The 25,795-nt window shown below is 39.3% G+C and overlaps 2 protein-coding genes across 7 annotated transcripts in view; both read right to left on the bottom strand.

Annotated features, from left to right (window-relative positions):
• Positions 1 to 8,298: 8,298 nt before the first annotated feature.
• Positions 8,299 to 18,131, bottom strand: EIF1AX (eukaryotic translation initiation factor 1A X-linked). Its single transcript, NM_001025329.2, is given in 7 exon segments — positions 8,299 to 8,401; positions 10,328 to 10,419; positions 11,199 to 11,280; positions 13,842 to 13,892; positions 14,918 to 15,021; positions 17,039 to 17,122; positions 17,952 to 18,131. Coding segments are annotated over 7 exon segments (435 nt in total). The 5' UTR covers positions 17,968 to 18,131; the 3' UTR covers positions 8,299 to 8,395.
• Positions 18,132 to 19,986: 1,855 nt separating this feature from the next.
• The window catches only part of RPS6KA3 (ribosomal protein S6 kinase A3), a 159,200-nt gene continuing 153,391 nt past the window's right edge, over positions 19,987 to 25,795 (bottom strand). For 5 of the 6 annotated variants that reach the window (XM_024987870.2, XM_005228374.5, XM_059883343.1 and 2 more), the window contains one exon: positions 19,987 to 25,601. In XM_024987870.2, the coding sequence (XP_024843638.1) occupies positions 25,479 to 25,601 (123 nt within the window). In that variant the 3' untranslated portion in view covers positions 19,987 to 25,478. The remainder of the gene's footprint in view (positions 25,602 to 25,795) is intronic. The other variant, NM_001098937.1, reaches the window with a different exon arrangement.

Raw genomic sequence — 25,795 nt, 5'->3', positions numbered from 1 at the left:
CGCATGCGTATCGCGTCCACACGCGAGGTGCACACGGGTCCTCACGCAGCAGGCGCGTACCTCATGCACTTAGCAATATGCACACCCACTCTCACGCATCACGCCTACACGGCATGCACATGCAATGTGCACACTAGTTCTCACAGAGCTCCCACACACCGCGTGCACGTTCGAGGAGTACACTGGTCTTCACAGCGCGAAAGAACACACTGCATGGACACCGTTCCCCATACAGTGCTTACACACAGCAGGCAGTGAACACATCCCAGTGTAAACACACATCCTCACACAGTGCATACACTCAGTGTCATACACAGGGAATGCAGTTTCTCGCAGCATGCACTCACATCCTTACTCAGCTTGCAAACACAGTGCACACACACCTGCCCACCCAGCATGCACACGTTCTCACACACCGTGCATTCAAATCCTCACATGGCTCGCATTAAGTTCACACACACTAGGCAACCACATACTTAGAGCTGCAGCTCTGGCAACAGGTCCTAGTAGGGCCTCGGGCAGGCGCCACTTGGGCCCGTGCCATGTGTGCAGACGTCTCCCTGGTCCAAGCACAGGCGCGCAGGGGCGGCAGGAGCTAGGTCCTCCCTCACTGCAGTCAGACATGCATCCACCCAGAGCAGACTCCGGGACGCCAGCTGGGTGAACCTTCAAGCAAGAGCAGGGCTATGTAGTCTGCCTTCCAACTGTGCCCCTGCTCCCTGGCTGACTCCACTTGAGGACTACTCAATGGTTCATTCCTTACTGGAGCACAAATAATGCACACAGGTACCTACAGTGTCTGCCTGCAATGCAGGAGGACCCAGGTTCGATCCTTGGGAAGATCCTCTGGAGTAGGGAATGGCAACCCACTCCAGTATTCTTGCCTGGAGAATCCCAAGGACAGAGGAGCCTGGCGGGCTACAGTAGTCTGTGGGGTCGCAGAGTTGGACACGACTGAGCGACTAAGAAAAACTACCACTACTAGAGGAATCTCTATAAGGAGAACATCTCTGCTGCAGCGTTCTCTGCTGGATGGTGACCAGCCCCCAGGTTTTAACTTACACCCCTCAGGGAAAAATGAATGATTTAAAAAAGAGGAACAGAGCTGAATGCGGATTGGGGCGTGGGTGGAATGGGGGGGTATGTGATGATGATGGAAACGTTCTACAATAACATTATGGTGATGGTTGACTCTTAAATGTACAAAAAAAACACTGTACATTTTAAATGGGTGAACTTTATGGTGTGTAAATTATACAAAACACACACACACACACACACACACACACACAAAACCCTGACAAGTTGAAGCCCTCAGTAACTTATAGCTGGGTTCTTAGTGAAAAGCTTAGAAAGAGTCCCTTTGTTGGCACAAAAATGTGATGAATATTTTCCTGACACTCCCAAAGGTGTGCTGGGTGTAGGTGTGCTGGGTGTAGGGTGCAACTATGGTGAGATAGCCAGGAGTTTAGACACAAATGGGGAGGAAAATGGGCAAGCTGGGGCTGGTCCCTTGGCTGTAATGAAAAGTGTTCCTAACCCAATAAGATTAAAACAATTAGGGCACCGGAGCTGTTTTTTTTTCTTCTTACAGTGGAAGGAAGGAGTCTTAACCATTGGACCACCAGGGAATTCCTTGAACATCTTGAAATCTGTTAAACCACCTAGCATGTTAGTCTAATGCAGCAGTTCTGTTTTTTGTTTTGTTTTTTTTTTTTTTGCCTGAGCCCCTTTACATCAGGGGTTGGCAAACTACAGCCCATGGGCCAAATGTAGCCCACTTTTACTTTTAATAAAGTTTTACTGGAATATAGCCACTGTCATTTGTTTACATCTTATCTCAGGCTGCTTTTGTGAAACACCCACAGAGCTGCTTAGTTGTAACACAGATCATAGAGCCTACAAAACTTAAAAATATTTTGGTCCTTCAGTAAAACCTAATTCCTACTTTACACCTAAAATTAAGAATCCCAAAGAACTTCACTATCTGCTGATGCTGGTAGATATTTTCCAAAACTTTTTACCTGAACGCGCCCGTGTTAATATTGCAACACTCAGTTTTCTTTGAAGTAGTAAGTTCACTTGGGGGGATATTTATGTTAGAAAATTTTTAGATTTGTTCCTTTTAACAATAAACCTAAATTTTAACATAAATAACATCTTTATTGTCCAGCTTAACTGAAAATTGAGTCTCATATCTGCTTTTGTATTCAATGTATTACAGTAGGTTGTTAAAACACATGAAGAAAATCTAGCCTCTACGCCCTTGGAAAAGAGAGAAATAGTTTAATGCTTTCCAGGTTAAGTATGTTCTTGATACTACATCCAATCTTGACAAATGGTAACTTCAAGTTAGTTGCAATGTACAATCTGACACTGAATTGAGTCATTTCTTAGGCAGGTTGATAAGGAGTCTAGGGGTCCTCAAGGAGAGAGGGGTCTGGAATTCTCAAGGAGGAAGAAAGGACAAAATTTTTTTTTCTTTCTCCACATTCCTTAGGATTATATAACAATAATGTATCCTGCCTAAGGACAGTCTTTGGATTAAACCTTCTGTTATCTTAAAATGTAAATTATGGGAGTAGACCTGGTCTTTACAAGGATGTATCCGGCACCCCACTCCAGTACTCCTGCCTGGAAAAATCCCATGGATCGAGGAGCCTGGTAGGCTGCAATCCATGGGGTCGCTGAGGGTAGGACATGACTGAGCGACTTCACTTTTACGCATTGGAGGAGGAAATGGCAACCCATTCCAGTGTTCTTGCCTGGAGAATCTCAGGGACGGGGGAGCCTGGTGGGCTGCCGTCTATGGGGTCAAACAGAGTCGGACACGACTGAAGTGACTTAACAGTAGCAACATCCTGCCTGAGGACAGTGTTATCGTAAAATGTAAATTATGGGAGTAGGTCTGAGGACCTACTCCTCGAGACATTCTTTGGATTATATAACTTCATTGCTAACACTAGCAAGCGGGTACTCTTTCTGCCCCCTTCTGATGCCTATGTCAGAAGCTTTCTCTATCTCCTTTATACTTTAATAAAACTTTATTACACAAAAGCTCTGAGCAATCAAGCCTCATCTCTGGCCCCGGATTGAATTCTTCTCCTCCGGGGGCCAAGAATCCCGGTGTCTTCGCATGATTCAACAACCTTTCAGAATCAGTGATCTTTTCATACTAGCACACTAAAATGCAACAATCATTTAGAAAATACTGCTTGACTCTGCTACAATCTTCAAATGTCAACACATGTCAGTCTATGGTATTAAAGTCACATCCATTACTACCACCACCGACCTCTTCACTGTGAAGCTGTCAAGCTAATGGTGGCAGTTATCAATTTTCCCCAACTCTTTCACTTAAAACTCAAATTTTATCACCTGCAAAAAATGCTGTGTTTTCCTTGGAGTGACAGGGTCATTTCTTTCATTTTCGAGAAAATGCTGACCACAAACCCAAGTTTCAATAATCAGTTTGTTAGTTGTTCAAGTAAAAATGGTATTCCATGAAAAATGATGGCTGGTTCAGTTTGCAACTCAATAATCACACTGTTTTTCCCTGAGACAACTGTGTAGAAGAGATGTGTAGAAGACTGCCACACTAAAAGAGTTAGATTCTTCGGTTATATAACCACTCTTGACAGTGTCGTATAGCTGTCTCATACTTCCTTTGGAAGCTTTTTTCTTTAAGAATATAGCATACTTGTAGCTCGCACTTTAAAAGATGCTTGAGATACATTTTAAAGAAACAAATCCCTGTATAGATTTGTTAACAAGATTAATCATTTTACTGCATGTCAGAGACACTGTAAAACTTGCTTTTTAAAAGAAATTGTTATTGAATTTGCAAAAAGCCAACTAATTCTATACCTGACAGTCTGGTGGATCAAATCAGCAATGAGACCTTACTCAGATTTTGTCATTTTTTGATCTTCCATTATCAGGTTGTGAACCAAATAAAGCTTGGATTGCAATATAAAAGACTAGCTAGATCAGTCTTATGGACTCTGTGGGAGAGGGAGAGGGTGGGGAGATTTGGGAGAATAGCACTGAAACATGTATAATATCATGTATGAAACGAGTCGCCAGTCCAGGTTCGATGCACGGTACTGGATGCTTGGGGCTGGTGCACTGGGACGACCCAGAGGGAGGGGAGGGGAGGGAGGAGGGTTCAGGATGGGGAACGCGGGTATACCTGTGGCGGATTCATTTCGATATTTGGCAAAACTAATACAATATTGTAAAGTTTAAAAATAAAATAAAATTTAAAAAAAGTGAGAAAGTTGACCGAAGAATAAATATTTCTCCTATGTCTCTGCACAGTATAAAATAAGGTCCAGTGAATGGGATTCTGGGAATTTGAAATCCTTCTGGACAACTGACCTAATGTTAGAAAATGTCTTCAGTAGAGGTTTGTAACAAATTGCCCAGAAAATCCTGTATCTGGAGTCTGACCAAATAGATTCATTCAAATCAAACACAGAAAAAAAAAAAAAAAGATAATGTATAGATTTCCCTCATACATCACAATTTTTTTAAAATCAAAATTTTAAGAATGATCATGAGTAGTTTAGTTTGAAACATCATAGTTTAAAAACAATTTCATACGATGTTGAAAGTTATTTCATATTTTATTTCTAATTGCAATAGTTTGCATCTGACTCCAGACAATGGGAATCATAATTCCAAACAATGGGAAAAGAAACCTCCAAATCAGTACTAATTACCTGTCATGAATCTACACTAAGACTGATTTAAGACTTAAGAATGAAATATGACCAGAGCTATCAACATTACTAAACTTTCTCTAAAGAAATATAGATGGGGAACACATGTATACCTGTGGCGGATTCATTTTGATATTTGGCAAAACTAATACAATTATGTCAAGTTTAAAAATAAAATAAAATTAAAAAAAAAAAGAAATATAGAGCAAGTTAGTATTTTGCAAAATATCTTTAGGCAATTTAGAAAATCCCATGTTAGTCTTATGCTGAATTAAATGAGGGTGGTAGCAATTAAATACGGTATTGACATAAATATACAAACATATTCTACACACTTTTTATTATAGGAACCAAAGACTGCAAGTGAAAAAAATGATAAATTGAGAATATAAAAGGCATGCATATTGTATCTTATACAGTCCTAGGTATCAAGTGAATAGTAGTGGACACTGCTCTAAGTGCATCACATATGAATACGTATTATTAATCCTCCCAATAATGCTGATTCTGCAGGTACTGTTCTCTCTCATCTTACAGGGGGAGGGCCCTGAAGCTCAGACAAGGTGGAGAAAGTGTGCGTGGTCACGGGCAGGTAAAGGGCAGAGTGGGGGCTGGGGCACAGGCTGCCTGACCCGAGTCCACGCTCTTCACTTATCACAAGGCTTCCTAAGCACAAGGCGGCTGTGGAGGAAGAGAAGATACAGTCCAACACACTCTCCAAATTCCTAAGAGTGTTTTATCACACTTACTAGTAAGACGTAATTCAGATTTTCTTTTCTAAATTTTCTGAAAAATGCAAAAAAGCTACTTTAAGGCAAATAAATACAAAGTTGTATGCAAAAGTTCATGGGAGTCCAAACTGTATAAACGAAACTTCCCCTTAGTAATAAGCAGGATAGAGATCTAAACATCTCATACCGGAACAAATCTTTTTAATCTTTATGATTGTAAGGGAACATAAAGAACTTACTTTTTATTTCACTGTCAAGCCACACAACACTGGATGTTGTTAAATCTGTATGCAATAAAGTATAAATCCAGCTAGGTATTTTATTTGAAACATGCTTTTATCTATTTGATTACTCACTTGCTCTGAAGTCAGTATTGACAACAGTTTGCATTTATTAAAGTTGTTATGCAACATCCTATATATTTACACAAGAGATTAAGTTAAACTAAGTCATTATGAGTTTTATAAGCAACAACTATGTTTATGGGCTTCCCTGGTGGCTCAGAGGTTAAAGCGTCTGCCTCCAATGCGGGAAACCCGAGTTCGATCCCTGGGTTGGGAAGATCCCCTGGAGAAGGAAATGGCAACCCACTCCAGTATTCTTGCCTGAAGAATCCCATGGATGGAGGAGCTTGGTAGGCTACAGTCCACTGGGTCGCAAGGAGTCGGACACGACTGAGTGACTTCACTTTCATGTTTATAGCCACAATTCCATGGATGTGGTGAGTAAACCAATGGCCACTTCCTTAATAAAATACAAGAATTTTCATCATGCATAGTTTACAGGCTCCTTAAGAGGTGGTCTCTTTGAGAAGCTGGATGTTCAAGAAAGATTCAACAGTCAAACAATTAATTCTTGGCAAATCTCTTTTTTTACACAAACATTTGGTTTGGTTATTTAACCACCTTAGTAATACAACTTATTTATACTCTAACTGGAATAAACATTGTATAAAAACACAAGCCTGTCAAACTCAATAGTGGTAACTATTACACCCTCTTTGCAGTAAGAATCATTATTCTTAGATTTCAAACACTTTATTTTCTTTCAGGGCACACCTTATAGCACTGTATTATAGGAATCAAACAGCGTAACAAAAATTTTTTTTTTCTTAACGACCACTTCCATTCCAAATTCATGTGAAATATAATCAAATAGCGTAACAAAAATTTTTTTTTTTCTTAACGACCACTTCCATTCCAAATTCATGTGAAATATAATCAAATTAATTTTTACATTAAAGACAAGCAAGTAAAATAATTCCTCCAAGTAGTGTTGCATATGAACTACAAGTTTACCCCAACTATTTTAATCATCGTGATTTGAGATCTTCTAGAGTGCAACAGCACCAGATGGGACTGTTACTACCTCAACAAGAAAAAAGTCACTTGCAAACACAAGAATTAGTGTCATATTTGTAATTTGAAAAGAATCTTTAGACAAACCATTTGTTAAGGGAAGTAGAAAAACCAATGTTGGAGTTGTACCACCCCTACCATGAACTATAGCACAGATGCAGGGTCAAAACATTCTTGGTAAAATAATGTGGAGGAAAGATCTACATAGGGCACACATTTAGCAAAGCACTCTTATGTACAGAAGCCTAAATATCTTAGGAGGTTTAGATTACTCCTTACGTCATTACTTTGTGATGACGACGATCACAAAGCCAAATTTTTCAAAGCTGTTTCCTTAAAAGTGTTAAAAGCTACAAGGACTTCTTTCATGATTTCTATGTAGGTCTAGGTCCTGCCCTTAATTTCATCTTACTAGAAGTGATAATAGAAAACTAAGTAACACAGGGTAAATCTAAATTGCCAATAAAATACAAGCAAAAACACCTGTACACATAATAAAATACATCCTAAACACAAAATAAGGGTTTAATATTCTCTACAGCACAATACTGACTTTATGTTTCTCCCTTGTATGCAGCTCTTCCATTCAGAAACTGTAGACCATCTTTTCATTTCATTGTTATGCCTTCCTCTTTTCCCAGCTTAGAGATACTTTCCAAAAGGCTTAATTTGTACAAGAAGTTATGAAATTAAATTTTCATTTACACATAAGTGTTTATAAAGCACTCAAAATCCCAGTTTACATACATACGACTTCTGAAAATAAAACTTTTTGAACATAATCTTTTTGTTTTGCAAAAATATTCTACATAGCATGTGATCAGTCTTTTGTTGTTTGGGAAATCATCCGTGAACAGTAAGTTAGAAAAAAAAAGTTGATAAGTATATCAATGTCTCCGATGTTAAGATAACTGGGTGCCACCTAGTGTTTGACTTCTGCAACTACTAACTCTACAAATTCAAAATTGCTATTAAAACCCAGGTTCTAAAAACTGCACTTTGGAAATGCCTTTTTCGTGACAGTGGCAAAATAAGATCATGAAAAAAAAAGTATATGATATCAAAGTTAGTATAAAAATAACCAAATGCCACTTAAATATGAAAAACAGATCATTTTTGACTTCATATGAAGATTTCTGCTTCCCTTAAATTGTACCAAAATCTTAAGGGAACTAGGTAACTGGAATATATAAAAATTCATTGTACAGTCAACAGGTAAGTCAAAACTAGGGCTTAATTATAATTTATAATGAGTGTATGGCAAGTGGTTTATTCAAAACATCCATTTACTTATTACTGGAAGTGGTCAAAGTAGGAAAGGCAGTAATCCATTTTTTTCCTTTTTTGAAAGAGCAGATGTCTTTTATCCAAGCTCCATTATACCAAAAGAACAAAGTGGCCTAACATTTCACTTAAGAGAATTCAGCATTACCAGTTTTTAAAGAAATACCTTAGAAACAAAATCACTCTGCTTTAGCAAATTTTGCTGCTAATGAAACTTTTATTTTAACGAGTCACAGTTAACATCCAAACTGTTGAACAATCTTCAGAGAAAACTGGAATGTGCGAGGCTGAGTTCACTTTAGATCTGGAAGAAAAAAAATCAGATCAATCAAAAGAATTTTTATACTCCAACAGTCTACCTCATGTAAGGGGCACATGCACCCTCTTTATCTTTAGACTATCTGGGAAACAAATTCAGTTTGAAGAGGAAATTCTGTACAGTAGGATTTTCTCAATTCTGGTCTGCTGCCAGTGAATCTTTACAAATTCCTTCAGAATGCTATACGTTATGCAGAATATTATCTATAAAGATTAGTGTCTGTCCTTTCATGCTAGTGACTAGAAATTTATCTCAGGGGTGGGAGCAGACACAAGGAGTGTTACTTCCTCAAAAAAGGGCCAAGTGTGATACCAAATTCTCCTACCAGTCAACCTGGTTATAGAGGTGAAGGCAAGAACACACAGAAACCATTTGGAGAAACACCTTGGGGAAGAAGTAGTGTTCTCAGGTGATAAAACAACACTTACAAAACGTACAAGCCAACTCAAATTACTTTAATAACTACTGTCTTTATTATCCCAGTTCTGAGGAAGCACTGGCACAAATTTAAAAGTATTCTTCTTAGAAAAGCTTTACCCTATCTAGATCCTCACCCTATCTATCACCTCTGTGTATGTGACTTCAGACTCAGGCATGTTCTCTGACTAGGTTCTTAAGTTCCTAAAAAAGGTCTTCTACCCCATCTGTCAGAATCTTGGGATCACTCCTTGATCTATAATACAACAGCTCCATGTCAGGTTACTGTCACAGAATATTATCGATAAATCTACTGTCCAAGTATCATTAACAGTTTAGTCACAGGAACCCTCTGGCTCAGGGGTCTCCAAACGGAGGTAACATTAAAAATAGAATGATGGATTTATTTCTTAACCCTTATTAATTTTCTATTTTAGGGTATGCTTTAAATTACAGTACTGTAGGTTTTGTGCTCAAATTTTAAGTCATGGTGTATTCTAAATGGTTTGGAGATACATCAAAATATGTAAGATGGACTGACAGAGGAATAAAAGTATAGATAGAAATATGATACACCAAGTTTAGAAATATGTTAATTATAAAATCTTGGTGGTAGGTATCACTTACTCAGTGTTCCTCAGGACCAGTTTTTGCTTTTTTGCGGGGGAGCTGTGCCACAAAGCTTGTGGGATCTTAGTTCCCTGACCAGGGATCAAACTCTAGCTGTCAGCAGTGAAAGCACAGAGTCCTAACCACTGGCAATCCAGGGAGTCCCTTTAACAGGGCTTTTAATGTTATGTTGTAATTCCAATGCTTCATACCAAACTGGTTCAAACAAGATTATTCTTCTAATATACTAGTTTCAATTAAGAGAAGGCATGTTTGTACAACACAGGGAATATAGCCATTTATATTAATAATAACTATAAACACCCTATGCTATGCTATGCTAAGTCACTTCAGTTGTGTCCGACTCTGTGTGACCCTATAGACGGCAGCCACCAGGCTCCCCCATCCCTGGGATTCTCCAGGCAAGAACACTGGAGTGGGTTGCCATTTCCTTCTCCAATGCATGAAAGTGAAAAGTGAAAGCGAAGTTGCTCAGTTGTGTCCGACTCTTAGCGACCCCATGGACTGCAGCCTACCAGGCTCCTCCATCCATGGGATTTTCCAGGCAAGAGTACTGGAGTGGGGTGCCATTGCCTTCTCCGATAAACACACTATAACCTTTCAAAATTGTGAACCCATATATTGTACATTTGTTAACTTACATAATATTCTACATCAACTATATCTCAATTAATAAAAGAAAAGGCCTGTTTCTTGGATAAAATCTTATTTCTCACAATTTCTTAACAGCTCTTTCTCTAGATACTCTAGCAAATACTGATCTTTTCAGGAAGAAATATTGAAAAAGATCATAAAATTCTCATAAGCACAAACAATTTGACTAGCACAAACCAAAGTTGAGAAACACAAGGTGCATCAACTTACATCATCAATGTCTTCATCATCATCTCCGATGTCATCAAACTGGATTTCATCATCATCTCCAGGACCAAATGTATCAGTTTCATTGATTTTAGCTTAAGAAACAATAACAAATATAGTCATATAATATAGCCAAGATGTTAACAAAAATGAATTAAAGTGCCCACTGAAAGCAGTAGTTGGGTATCAAACACTGAACTATACAAGTCAAACTTTTAATTTAATCTGTTTCATTATCAAAAATATCCTTGTAATGTCTACCTAACAACCCTAGTATATAGAACACTATTTTACACAACAACATCTCTAAGTCAAGATAGAAATAGCTTTCTTTTGTTCACAAAGGTATTTTTAGTGAGGCTGGCTCCAATTAAACAAACTCTGAACTATTACAACTTCCAGCTACACTTCAAAAAAGGTAGTACATGTTAACGACCCAGAAATTATCAAACACATCAATCAGAAAAATTTGGTTATATCATGCTTATCCCTTAATTAACAGAAATGAACCAGGAACTGCTAGTCCTATTCCCAGATATATTAGTATTTCCTAGACTGGAAATGTGAAGTAAATAATTACAGCAGGATTTTCACACCCAAGTAAAATAACAGTTTTCTTGGTAATATGCAATAACCAAAATATAGTCCAGGGCTCATAAACGATAAATCCTCACCAAAAATATAGTTATTAGAAACAGAATCTCAATTACTTTCTTCTTAAGGTGTCTAGTAATATGAAGTGAAGGTAGGCATACTTGGACTGAATCACGTAAAGACAAAGCTAAATATGCAAAATCCAAAAAATTCTATCAAAATTCCTTCATCTAAATCAAGGATTAACAGCATATTAATAGGTTAATAACTCAGACATTACCATGTTCTGGAAGCTCGCCATATGCCTTCAGACTTCTAGCCTCATCTGCATTGTATTTTAAGATTACATCAGCTTTATTATCCTTAAAAAGAGACACATAATGTTTAAAAATAATTATGCCAAAATACTATCCATTAATTTCATAAATTAGTTTCAAACTGGATAAAAAATTAAATTTCACTGTTGTGCTATTAAACTCTTCTTTTCTTAAATTTTAAAGTTTTCTCCTACGCTCTGAAAAACATTCTTCGGTTTAGGTCAGTCTGAAGAATCTTGCATATGTAAGCAAATAATGATCAACAAGCTTAGGGAAGACATTTATATAGATTTCACTTCAAAAGAAGCAGAACTGTGCAGACCCAATCTTTTAGTTACCCTGGGATTAGAAGTCTTTTGAAAAATAAAAATTCACTGGGACCATAATTTATAGGTGATTAAACACTAATTCAAAAATTGAGACGGGGATAATGACCTAAGGGAATTATTATACTTTTCCATAATCAGTGGTTCTTAGGGTACAAATCCATCAGAATCTCTTGTGGAGCTTTTTTATGTCTATGCTTAGTCATTTCTGACTCTTTGTGATCCCATGGACTGTAGCCCACCAGGCTCCCCTGTCCATCGAATTCTCTAGACAAGAATACTGGAGTCGGTTGCCATTTCCTCCTCCAGGTCATCTTCCCAATCCAGGGATCTAACCCATGTCTTGGCAAGCAGATTCTTAACCAGTAATGCTACCTGGGTGGAGCTTTTATATCTCCTGATAAATTAGGAGTTGTGGAATGAAGACCATGAGAGTGTATTTGTAAAATACATGGCTATTTCTGATGCAAGTGTCCCACTGAAAATGAATGCTTCATAACATTCACACTTTCCCATTTGAAAAGAATCTGACTTAATTAAGGAAGAAAAACGGGTTGAAGCCAATTGTCACAAGTTCAAAAAAATTTTTGGACCTGAAAGAAGGTCCAAAGAAAGGCAGGAAAGTGATCACAGTGACCCAAGAATGGTATGATTCAGGACCAGCACTTCTCAAAAAGCATTATGCACAGAAGCCCAAGGGGATTCTGGTTAAAACACACATTCTGATTGAGGCGGCCTGGGGTGGGGTCCAAGAATCTGCATTTCTAACAAGTAACTGAAAGCTAGTGATACTACTGGCCCCTGTACCACCCTCTCCGTGGCAGGGGCATAAAAGAAGGATCATGAGAAATTAAGAATCAGAACATTTATTTTAGCTGTCATTTTAGAGTATCAATATGAATGCTACTCAGGTGGCACTAGCGATAAAGGACCCACCTGCCAATGCAGGAGATTTAAGACACTCGGGTTTGATCCCTGGAGGAGGGCATGGCAACCCACTCCAGTATTCCTGCCTGGAGAAGCTCATGGACAAAGGATCCTGGTGGGTTACAGTCCCTGGGGTCACAGTCAGGCACAACTGAAGCAACTCAGCACGCTAGCACGCATGCATGAATGTTACACCTTTCAGAACCTTGACTTCTGTATCTGTCAAACAGGGAATTAATTCTACTTCTGAGGTTCTCTTTAAGATCAAAAGAAGAAAGTGGACATTAAAATAATGAGTTTAGAGCACTCTATCTCAATGTCAGCACTGTTTATGTTTTCAGCCATATAATTCTTTGCTGTAGGGACAAATCTGTGTGTTTTAGGATGTTCAGCATCACCCCTGGTTTCTATCAATTAGATGCCAACAGCACTGCCCTTTACCCCCATGTGTACAAACCAGTCATGTCTCCAGACACTGCCAAATGTCTCCTGGAGGAAAGTCACCCACCGTGGAGAACCATTGATTTAAAGTAGTAATTTTAATTCTTTATTCTGGAACATATATTTAAAAAATCAGAGTATGATCAGAGTTATAAAAATAGAAACACTATCACTCAAAATGTAAATATATACATGGTGATGAGTTCCAATAGGTGGAAACCAAATAGATTTCACAGACTCACAATGGGTAGAGTCTCCAGGTAGAGATCACTGAAGGGCAACTACCATTTTCTTCCCTAAGTTCCCATCTAAATTTAGAGCACAAGAGTTGGATATGACTGAGTGACTGAACACACACACTTTTATCATGATTTGTCTTGTAATTACTTGTGTGCCTCTTATTCTCTCCACTGTCAGGCCATAAGCATTTTGTAGATGGCAGCCTGACTCACTCAGTTGTATCCCCTAGAGTAATGGTTTTCATATTTTTATTTCAATATGTATAAATTTAAAAAATTGGGGCAGGCAGGCAATCCAACATAAAATTACATTTTTATCCTGCCAACTAAGAACACTAACAAAACTACAGTATAGTATCCTTCATTCCAAAAAGGGAACTTCTAAATATCCAAAAGAGAAAAAGGAGCATTTAGCTTCATGAAAAATTCACACTGTGATTCTTCTATAGTGAAAATGCAGACTCCATAGACTGGCACTGGGGAACCATGATCCCTGGGGTACCCAGCACAATGCCTATGACAGAACTGGCCCTTAAGAAATGTTTACTGACACAATACTGAGCAGCCTACTTGTCTGGAAACTAGTCAAATTTGGTTATGACTTATGTTCTAAACATCAGTTGCTCACCAAATTCAAGCAAGTAAACAATGAAAAATTTAATAATATTTTTACCTGGTAGTCCCGTAGACCAACCAATATAATGTCTGAGGTATTTATCCAGACCTATAAAAGCCAGAACAGGTTACATTTAAAATAAAAATATTCAACCAAGAGCAATGTTGAGTCAGTCTTCCCACAACACATACATACTATTCACTCAACTATGGGTAGAGTATCTACATTTAGGGGAAAAAAACTACAATAAGCAGCTGAGCCATTTTAAAGTTTCTATCATTTGGGATATTAGAAAAATAACAATCTTATTTAACTACTTGACAGTTTAATAATTCCAGAGGACCAACGATTAGTTTAGCAATTAAGGGATTTCTAATACTGAACCACTCCAAGTGGTTGGTTACCCATTACATACGAGAATAGTAAAATTAGAAATGTGGTTTTACCTTCCCCCCATGTACTCAAATACACACAGGAAACAAAATCCCTTTAGTTTGGTAACAGAAGCATTAATGACCCAATTATTTTTTTAATCATAAAGTCAAGATTAGAGGGACTTCTAACCAACCTCATGAATAAATAAATCTGTCTAATCAGCTACACTGATGGGAAATTAAACATTTCTTTCCAAGGCTGTCCATTCATGATTTCAATTCAGGAAATTTAACATTAATACAACACTTATTTACCATTAGTTCATATTCAAATTTCTTAACACTCCTTACAACTATTTTCCCCAACCCCAAGTCAGAACCCAAATAAGGACCACTTATTGCACATAACCAATGAGTCTCTTTAATCTTCTTTACATTGAAATAGACCTTCCAGCATTTTTTTTTCTTTCATGACAGTAACATTGCATGTATTGGATTGGCCAAAAAGCTGGCTCGTGTTTTTCCTTAAGTTGTTACGGCCAACCCAATATTCACAGTCAGATGATTTGTTTTACAATGTGCCCCTCAATTTGGGCTTGTTAATTATTTTCTCACGATTAGATTCAGGTTAACCACCTTGGGCAGGAATACAACATAAACGATGCTAAAAAAAGGTCCCTGGCCCATAAAAACCTTACTGCCATTTCTCCCCCTTTAACCATAATTTTATATTAAAGTAAAACAAGTCTCCACAGCTACCTTCTTTCTCAGTTTCCCTCTGATGTGGCACAATCTCTTAACACCATCGAAACACATCGCTTCCAATCTTCCGTTTCCCAACATTTTGATTACTTGGGCATACTCTGGATGAGGGAAAAGAAAAGGGTATAGGACATTGCTCAATTTCTGATAAAGGCAACTTAAAGTCCACATAAGTTCATTAGAACACATAGGTGTGTTGGTTAGGAGTAAGTATTTGCAGTAAAGTTAAATACAAGGGCGTGATAAACACCTAGTATACAGCAGAGCCAGAATCAAAGCTGTGGAATGCCATGTCCATGACAAGCTGTCTCTACCAGAAATATTTTAATTACCTACTTACTCACTGTGAGTTAAGTAGACTGACCATGGTCTTCATCACTGTATGCTCTACTTCTGGAGATCAAAGTGGCTTGTCCCAAAATATACACTAAAATGTTCCTCATCAATCGCTCACTTTGGATCCTCACCCAGTTATGGATCTCCTTTCCCTCAGAGGAAGGTTAGCCTTTAGAGACTGGTCACAACACAATTTTTGGTACACTAGCAAATAAAAGCAGCTTGAACGTTATTCATGTCTTTGTGATTATTTTGGTTTTTGTAAAGCTGGAAAGATGTTCCCAGGCAAATGCCAAACTTTTAAATCAAAATCTTTCCAAAATGGTACTGAGGAAGCCACCCTGTTTTGCTGCCATTTGAAAAACTGAGATTATACCCTGGCTTGCACAAGGGTCATCTCTTGTGGCCCAGAAGATTGGAGGTGGGGGATGGGGTCACTCCAGAACTTTTCGCTTACTCAAGTTGTGTTTAAGAAGAGGCTATCCACCAGTGTGTAAATATAATGAAACCTAACTTTCAAAGGTTCACCTGTGGGATTGCAAAGTGGCAGTGTTACTCAGACTGCAGTGAATCTAGCACCCATTTACCACCTCAATATTGCTGGTCAATTAAAAGGTAGCCTCTCTTCCAAAGAGGGAGGGGGAAACATGAAAAAGAACTAATGGTAGTCAAAATAAAGTCAATTGCTAAAGGAGGTAAAAATGACCAAGGCTAAGAAATAAAAAGGTCTTTCAGCCAGATACTGTGTTTCATTTTCAGTGGCTTATACATATTCATGGTATGAACAAATTCATCAAGTTCTATAAAAGAGACAATTAGAAAAAGTTATTTGTTAAAAACTGCTGGAAATTACTGAGATAAATATAAAAATTTAAATATGATTATATACTGGACAGATAATATATTCACGTTAAAATACCTGAGAGTGAGTTGGTGATGGACAGGGAAGCCTGGCATGCTGCAGTCCATGGGGTTGCAAAAAGTCGGACACAACTGAGCGACTGAACTGATAACCTTAGTTATCTGAGAATAGACTTGTTCTTAGGAGACGCATGATGAAGCACTCATAGTCAGGGAAAAGTACCATAGTACCATGATGTCTGCAATCAACTTCCAAATGGGTCAAGATGGATGGAGACACATACAAACACACACGTGCACATGTGAAGTGTTTAAGGGAATTCATGGTACTTAAACTCCCAACTTTTCTCAAAGTTTGAAATTACTCAAAATAAAAACATGGGAAACTAGTGTTATTACTTAAAAGTCTTAATTGGTTTGAAAAGGTCAAGTCAATGGTTCAGTTTCATTTCACTGTATTTTAGAAATTATTGATAAATGCCAGTACAACTGGAGAAGTAAGGGAAAGGCTTTGGATTCATTCCTCTAATAACCATGGTCTATTGAACACACTATGTAGCACCATTCACTATCAAAAAAAAGCCAACTAAGTCATGGAATTGTCAACAATATAGCTTTTGAAGTTTAGTTCCCTCTGAACAGTTCAATTCATTCTTAGTTCTGAGGGTGTTCACATAAAATAGTGAAACATACGTATTTACAGAAATGCCATCAACCCTCAACAAAGGCTGAGTATACACGAAATAACTACAAAGAAATGCTCTGGAGAAGTGTGGGGGATGAGAAAGCGAGAAGAGCAAGAAGGGACACTGCATTTTTTGCTCCAGATTATGAACAGTATCTTTTATGTTTAGAAATTGAATATCTTTATTTACAAAAGAGAACTATTACTGAAAGAAACCTAACTTATTAAATTCTTACCTTGCCCATCTTCTTTGAACACCAGCTCTCTCTTTTCAGATTCATTCTCATTCTTGCCTCTGCGTCTGTTTTTACCTCCTTTACCTAATAGTTTTTAAAGAAAAAGACATTATCTGAAAAACAGTAGAAAAAGAAACTAAGGCTTATAAAACATTCATGACTAATTTTATAAAATAAGGTCTCTCTGTACCTGCTCTCCCAAATGAAAGATCTGTGTGCAAAAAGATAAATGGGCCGGAGGTGGGCCCGGCAGAGTTCTCACTACTGTAATGGAACACACTGATTTTTGCAGTAGTAGAGGGAGACAAAGTTGTGGCAACTCTGAGAGTTTACACTGGATCTGTAGAATACATCAAGCCAGTAAAAAAGCAAGGTCCTAGCTGCCTGAACTTGAAAACCACCAAGATGTCCTTCAGTAGGTAAACGGATAAACTGGTATTTCCATATAATGTGTACAATTTATTAATAAAAAGAAGCTATCAAGCAACTGCCCATACAGAATCCCACGCGGGAGTACTGATGGCCACTTAAAGCAGCCATCACCCTGTGAAAGTTAACAACTGCCGGTAAGGCCACAGGCGCCCATGCGGGAAGCCCAGGCCGCACGGAGGTCTACCCACAGGTCCCTATAGCGCCGGGGTCTGTCTGGCGCGAATTACGAGCAGAAGCACACGTTCTCCCACAGGAGGCCCTTCAAAAATGGCGTCGGCTCCACCCCAATGTGACCAAACTGGAAGCCTGAAGTAACTTCCCAGCTCCTCCCCCGAGACCAGAATCGCGTCCGGATAGTCTAGCTGTGTGAAGGCAGGCCGGAGAGGAAAGTTATTGCGGCCTAGGCCATGCGGAGGCCGCGGACAGAGTAAGGGAGACCGGGCAGAGGGGAGTCGTGGTCCTGAGGTACAAGCGGCATTACCTTTATTCTTAGGCATGGCGGTGACGACGCACTTGAGGCGTCCCCGACTTCTCTCCGAGTGGTGGCGGCGACTCCTCTGAAGGGAGACGCGTGAGATAGGGTGACACGAACTGGCTGCGAGAGACCAGGTCGCGTCTGCGGGAGTCGGGCGACGGACGTCTTCCGAGATCCGCCTTCCCCGACGCTCGGCCGCAGCAAATGGCGTCGCGCCTGCTTGCGTCCGTTATCTCCACCTCCCAACGTCAGCAGGCCACGCCCCCTTCTACCTACAGCGCATGCGTGGCTGGCTGACTCCTATTGTTAGATAGGCAGACGCGCTCTCAGACCGTTAACGGCCGTTGGTGGAGCCCCGCGGGAGGCCGGGGGCGGGGCACGTGAGCCCGAGAGCGGGGCACGTGAGCCCGAGAGCGGGGCACGTGAGCCCGAGAGCGGGGCACGTGTGCACGAGAGCAGGGGCGGGGCCATGAGCCCGGGGGCGGGGCCGCGAGCCCGCGAGTAGGGGCGGGGCCGTGAGCCCGAGAGCGGGGCACGTGAGCCCGAGAACGGGGCACGTGTGCACGAGAGCAGGGGCGGGGCCATGAGCCCGGGGGCGGGGCCGCGAGCCCGCGAGTAGGGGCGGGGCCGTGAGCCCGAGAGCGGGGCACGTGTGCACGAGAGCAGGGGCGGGGCCATGAGCCCGGGGGCGGGGCCGCGAGCCCGCGAGTAGGGGCGGGGCCGTGAGCCCGGGGGCAGGGCCGTGAGCCTGGGAGCAGACGGAGTCCTGGAGGCAGTGGGCGGGGCCCAGGCCCCGCGGTACAGGCGTACTCAGGTAGCGCCCCCTGCTGCCTGGCGCCAGACTTCTACTCAGTTCAGTTCAGTCGCTCAGTCGTGCCCGACTCTGCGACCCCATGGACTGCAGCGCGCCAGGCCTCCCTGTCCATCACCAACTCCCGGACTTCAACTGCTTTGTGGCAAACTGACGTCTTCAGGTTTGAGCTGCGGGTTCATTAATCTCACAGTTCAGTTTTATTACTTGTCCCAAAGAGTAATATTTACGTGACACTTGTTATTACTTTATAAGTGTTTCCTACCTCACTGTAAACCTAATTTGGCGGAGACCAAATCAGTTGCTTACTATTACCAGCATTTAGCAGAATGTCTGGCACACAGTAGTTGCTCAGTACACACAGGAAGGGAGGGAAGAAGACAAACTCAGCATTAGGGGCTTAATTGTATCCTCCCAAAATCTGGAAAAGACTCTGATGCTGGGAGGGATTGGGGGCAGGAGGAGAAGGGGACGACAGAGGATGAGATGCATCACCGACTCGATGGACATGAGTTCAGGTGAACTCCGGGAGTTGGTGATGGATAGGGAGGCTGCCTGGCGTGCTGCAATTCATGGGGTCGCAAAGAGTCGTACACGACTGAGCAACTGAACTGAACTGAAAATTTGCATATTTAACTCATAACCCCCAATACCTCAGGATGTGACTTTGGAGACAGGGTCTTTAAAGACGTAATTAAATTGAAATGAAATCATTAAGGTAGGCCCTGATCCAATATGACTAGGTGTCTTTATAAACAGAGATTAGGACACAGCACAGAAAGGAACACCGCATGAGCAGGAAGGTAGCTATCTACAAGCCCAGGGGAGAGACCTCAAAGGAAACCAATACTGCTAACACCCTGGTCTCAGATTGGTAGCCTCCAGAATGGTAAGAAAATAAATTTGTTTTTAAGCCACCCAGTCTGTGGTACTTTATTGGTAGCTTCAGCAAACTAATACAGCTGACTATGTAGGAGGAAGAGCTTCACTTTTAAGTAAGCTTATTTTAAATCACTTTTCTGAAAATGTTAGCATTTCAACATTTTCTAAGGAAGTGGACATTCCTAAGTGACAGAGAAATAAAGTACAATTGTCAAACAGTGGTTCTCTACCAGGAATGGTTGACAGTGTCTGGAGATACTTTTGGTTGTCACAACTGGGGAAGGAGGGCCGTGCTGCTGGCATCTAACAGACAAATCTAAGCAAAATAATCTCATAAAAGGACATACATGCATTTATTTGAAACTTTATTATATAAATTTTCATTTCTTTTAAAGATTACAAAACCTGTTCTGTGACAGGAATACAAGCAATATTGTTCCAGGATTATTCGTGGATACATCTGAAAGAGCTTAGATTATACATTAATAGTATGATTTGAAAACTTCCCAGATTAGACTCTTAAGTAAAACAATTTAAAATACTCAGTGATATTTAATCCTTTACAAGCATTTCATAATCATGGCAGCAGTGCCAAGCATCTGATGAGATTTAACCACCAATAAAAGGTACAATACATATAAACTCATGATATGGTGTCATGGGCTTCTGGCATGCCTTACTAGAGAGAAACTAGTATAAAGTAAAATCATATATAAGAGTATAAAAATATTTGTGACTTTTTTCTTTTTTAAAAACTGTTTAAGTAGATACCCACCCCTTTCCCACCCATGGCCAAAAATGCAAAATAATTACATCCCTTAGGTGTATACCTTCCCTTTTGCTTAGGGTAAGAGTTAAGATAAATGTAATACAGGTACATAATCTTAAGAGTTAAAAACTCATCACCCATAATTATTAAGGATGCTAAGGAATGGCAATACCTTGAAGCTTTTTTTTTTTAATTAAAAAAGAAAGCCTTAGATGGTAAACTACACTTAGAGAAACGCAAACCAAAACCTTTGTCCTTATGCCCTTGCTTTATATTTTAAAGTTCTACTTTAAGTACTTGTTTGAAAAACTCAGTATACAGTTCACTCAGTACTATAGTGATAATAGGAGTAAAGATTTTCACTTCCATTAGATATTAAACTAATCTACTTAGAGAGGACTATTACAGCAACTCTCTTCTCACATACATTTACATACATTGTACTCCAATGGTATGTGCTCTAAAGAGGTTTTCTTGAGGTTTACACCTCTGTTTAGTCTCTAAAAATTTTCCTTTCCACTAATCTCTATTCAATGTCATATACTTTGCTAGTTGCTCTGGGAGAAGTCATGGACATTTAAACAGCTTATCATGCACTTCAAGGTTATATGGCAAAATAATGAGCAAAGTGCCTTTAGAGGTAGGAAGTAGGCTCTCATCCCAACCCTTGGTATGCCCTGTTATGAACAGTTAAAAGACTGGAATCAAAGTGGTAAATGTGAGACAGATAGTAATACAAGGCTTAAGAAAATTAAGTTGACTTTGCTACTAGAATTCATTGAGAACACTCAGTCACATTGGAACCAGTTACAGGTCATTCGATCACACAGAATACAGCAGTGTCAAAAATATATAAAGCGCACTGTAGATACAAAATCTTCTTGGCCATCCATATTTAGTTATTATCATTCTGTAGACTCTTCACTAGAAAAAGTGGTTAAGCATGGCTCTGCAGAACACCACAGTCCCAAGAAAACAAATTAAAAAAAAAAAAAAAAAAACCAGCAAATTTCATTCCTTCATTAATTGGTCTCCACTAATGGTCACTTGGGGAGACCAGCAAAATGTAAGCAATCTGGAGGTGAAGAGAGGGCTGTTTTCATTAAGTGAAATAAAAATGCTGAGTTAAGTCAACTTATCTGTGAATTAAATAAGGCTCAAAGTATACATCCAGTTTGTTAGTCACATGGAAGTGGACCTTTCAGAAGACAGAGCTCTAGCACTAGTTGGAACCCCCTGGTTTAAGCACCAAGGTCAGCTATGGAACTCATCGTATTTGTTAATCACAGAAAGCAGACCTTTTCTGACCATTTACATTCCTGAGATATCTGTCCTAATGCCTTTGTAAATTTCAAATGCTCGATACCACCATAAGAGAGAATTTTCTCTATAAAATATAGTCAAGCAACCTGAAAATTTTCAGCTCATGTATAAAGGCCAGGAAGTTGAGAAAAATTACAGCCATGTTGAAGTGTGTACTGCTGGCTTTTGTGGTGATGCACATTTGTACTAAGCCCCCAAATCGTGAATGCTTTTCTGCTGTCACCTGAGGCTGGATGTACCCTAGTGCTTTTCCTACCCAACCCATTGTGCCCAATCATGAAGCCTTTCCTGAGCTGAGGGTACAAGGTACAGCTAACAGACTAGCCCCACTTCCCATGATGTTCTCTTGTCCCAACAGTAACCATTTCTTAAAAATAGTTGGGAAAAGGTTGACCCAAACCAGCTCCTTGTAGCCCACTGTGTGTGAAATGCGGAATCTCTACTGCATACACACCACACCCTCTCCAGACACTCACCAAGTGACTTTTCCCACATGTCAGTCTCCAGCCTCACAGCATCCCAACTTTGTGCCTTGTCAAAATTATTATATTTTTGGACTTTTGGGGTTGCTTGCAAATAAATGAATCTATATCAAATCTGCTAAAGTGAAGAGTCTATTGTACTTAGAAGACATGTCTATGAATTAGGAACTGAAATTACTTATACAAAAAGTTCAGAGGACAAAAAACTTACCTTAATTTAGCATCATCGCTTGAAAGGGAAGATAGAAAACACATGGTACAATGTAATCCAGATTTTCCAGTATGTGCTTGGTAATGTTAAATTCAACCTACCATTCTGGATTATTTTGGATTATAAGCTAAGAGGAGGTTTGTGAAAGTGGCCTGTTAGTTTAGTTCCTTCTTTCATACTGAAATATCCTTCAGACTGAACTAAAACCTCCTGGGAAGTAACCAGCAGCACTAATGGGAAAGGGCCTCACTCCAATTGTAGGGCCCAAGAGAAACTGGACTTGAAGAAATTAATGGAAAGGTTATCCCAGCAGAGGCACTACATTTAGAGCACATTGTTGGCCAAGTTTGTCTGCTCTAAGTCAAAGGCAATAGGAACACCAGAATCACAGATGAAATAAAGTATGAACTGCTTTTTAGGCAGAAGGCCTTCAGTTTTGTGAACATATAACCAGTTATCTCCAATAAAACTGGCAGCTCTTCTAGGCAGAGAAGGCAAAGAAGGCATTCATGTACCAGCAGAGGACTGCTCCAAGAACTATAGTTTTTGAACAACTCAGCACATGGTCATGTGATAATATGAGGGGAAGGCAGCACGGTGTTATGAGGGAAAGAAACTGAATGGGAAGTTAAGGATTCTAGTCTTTGCTCTGGGTCTCAGGTTCTTTACATGCAATATGAGAAAGTTGGACTAGACAATTTATAAGGATTTACACATTTACTTCTGGTTTTAAAAGACTATGATTAACAATACACCTAAGCACTTATGAAATAGCATCAGTGTCAAAAATCTGAAAAGATCCATTTTCTGCCTAGAATTACATAAGTGACAAGAATTTGGGATGACTGGAAATGGCAACCCACTCCAGTACTCTTGCCTGGAAAATTCCATGGACTGAGGAGCCTGGTGGGCTACAGTCCATGGGGTCACAAAGAGTCGGACATGACTGAGCAACTTCACTTTTCTGGTTTGAAACACTTAATAGAGGAGGAAAAAAAAAAAAAAAAAAAAAACCTTTATTTCCAGGCAATGGAAAGCAGGTGTTAATTGTTAGCATCCATATACTCAAGAATATTTTAAAACTTTGTCCATCTAGATTTTCTGAAATCCTTCCTCTTATGTATTTTTTTATTTAGAAGATAAATTTATATTTGATTTCTAGGCAATAATCATTTTGTGTCATCTGGGCAAATGGCATGATCACTTTTCTCTTTCTCTTGAATTACACAGAGGAGAAGTTAAGGAATAACAAGTGGCTTCCAAGACATTTAGATAAACCATACTTTCTTGGCTTTGTACTCTCAGGGGGAAGATTTAAAGCTTCTGGCAGGAAAAGAGATTTCTGATGTAAATGGCTTAGTACATGACTAGGAAAGATCTGTTCGGGCACATTCTCGACGAGATAAGTTAAAACACCTTTTCCTTGCTCGTATGTTTTTTGTATTACATACTGATGTATGCTAGGTAGCTTGGCAAAGATACAGGTAATAATGGATGCAGACATTTCTTTAATGAAATTGTGGAAACTACCAAATTTGATGTAGATAATGAATAAGCAGATACAGTGCCCATTATGAAAACTGATCATTTCTGAAATTAAAGACAGCATTATGTGAAACTAACACAATATTGTAAATCAACTATACTCCAATAAAAATTTTTTAAAAAAGAAAAGAAAGCATTATATGGCTATAAATCATTAGGAGGAATTCAGAAAACACTCAATGCTAAACATTCACTTAGTCTACTTCAGCTATGATTTAAGGTTAGAACAGATAATATTTGATCCAGAATGTTTTATTCCCTAGAATAAGAAAGTTTAAGTCCAAATTTCATAGAGAGGCCCATGGCCTTTATTACATTCAAATTAGTGTTTACTGTAGAGCATCTTAATGGGATATAATTCATTATGATTTATCTTTTTCTTCCCCCCCAAAAAAGCATACTTTTCCTGCAGGTATATAAGAACAGTATCCTGTTATTCATATGCTAAATTCTGCAATTTGATCTATTTAGACACAAAAGATCCAATAGGATTTCAATGACCTGTTGCTAAATGTTCCTTTGCCATCTCTTCACCATGCCTTTTAAAGGTCTTTGATGTATATTGGGAAAAATCCCAAATGTATGCCAAATTCTAAGTATGGAGACGATTTAAGATAAAAAATGTAAGAACTACTTCCTTAATTAAGGAAAAAAGACCCTAAGGATTTGCAAAGTATATGGACTAACTTCATAGGTGTACTCTTGATGTCTGTCATACCACACACACACACACACACACACAGTAACTTTCTCTATCACAAAAGCTCTCTAGGTTAGCCTGACAGAGCACCTGACTTTAAGAAACAAACAAACAAATGAACCAGTGAAACAGACATGGGGAAAGATATGTACATTTTGGAAGTATTACATTCAAAGGCTGTTCTACAATCTGGCCATTTTGAGGGCTGTCCAACAATACTGTTAATCCAGGTGAACTATTTAACCAGATTTAATAGTCAATTGATTAATAATAGATTCCAAGTTAAACAAGGCATGTATACGTTAAAGAAAGCAGTACAGAAATGTACTGTATATGAACTGTTTACAAAAACATACAAAATGTTGGATGGCACAAGGGATACAGTGCTAATAGAAACGGATTGTTTAAGCTAAGTGCTTAACATAAACTGTCCATCCCTATAACTAACGAAGAATATTTAAGGGACATGAAATATTTCCTATAAAAATAATGCTATGTGGTGTAGAGTACTTTATTCAGTGTATTTTTAGGTGGTATTCATGTGTTCATTATTATTCTTGTTGATTCAGTGAATATATCTTCATCATGTTTCCATTTTCATTTCATCCGAAGCTCCAGGAAAATCTAACTTGCTAACAATCATTTAAAGCGAGAAGAGACAAAAGCGGGAGCAGCAGCAGGAGCAGCAGCATTATGGGTACCAGCTGGGACAGTGTGTGCTTGCAGGTGCCTCTCAGATATGTGCTACCTGTCACCAGAACTTGTGCTATCAACTTACACCATGGTACCAAATATCTCACTGAGGTCACTTCACAGGGCTGTAGAGGTGATTTTTTTAATACCTCTCCGCTGAGCAAGAGTAGAGCGGCCTACTGGTTCCAAAACTGGTGACTGATTACGGTTTAAAGCAGAGTATGTAGCTGCCATGGCACCCTGAAAACAGGAAAGAAAGGTCACAAATAATGACAGTGGGTAGTCATTTATACACAGAATGACAACCTCAAAGAGTCTGCTTTGGGTTGTGTGTAAGAAAGAAAAGTACAAAGAAAAGTCAGGAAGTCCACAAAGCTTATCTGATTAATAAACTCAGAAATCATTCCTAAACTAGCTTCAGGATGGTATTTTGG

Source organism: Bos taurus, chromosome X, assembly GCF_002263795.3.
Source record: "Bos taurus isolate L1 Dominette 01449 registration number 42190680 breed Hereford chromosome X, ARS-UCD2.0, whole genome shotgun sequence".
NCBI classification, from domain to species: Eukaryota; Metazoa; Chordata; class Mammalia; order Artiodactyla; family Bovidae; genus Bos; species Bos taurus.
Note: the sequence above shows the minus strand (reverse complement) of the source record. Positions and strands in the feature narration are given on the sequence as shown.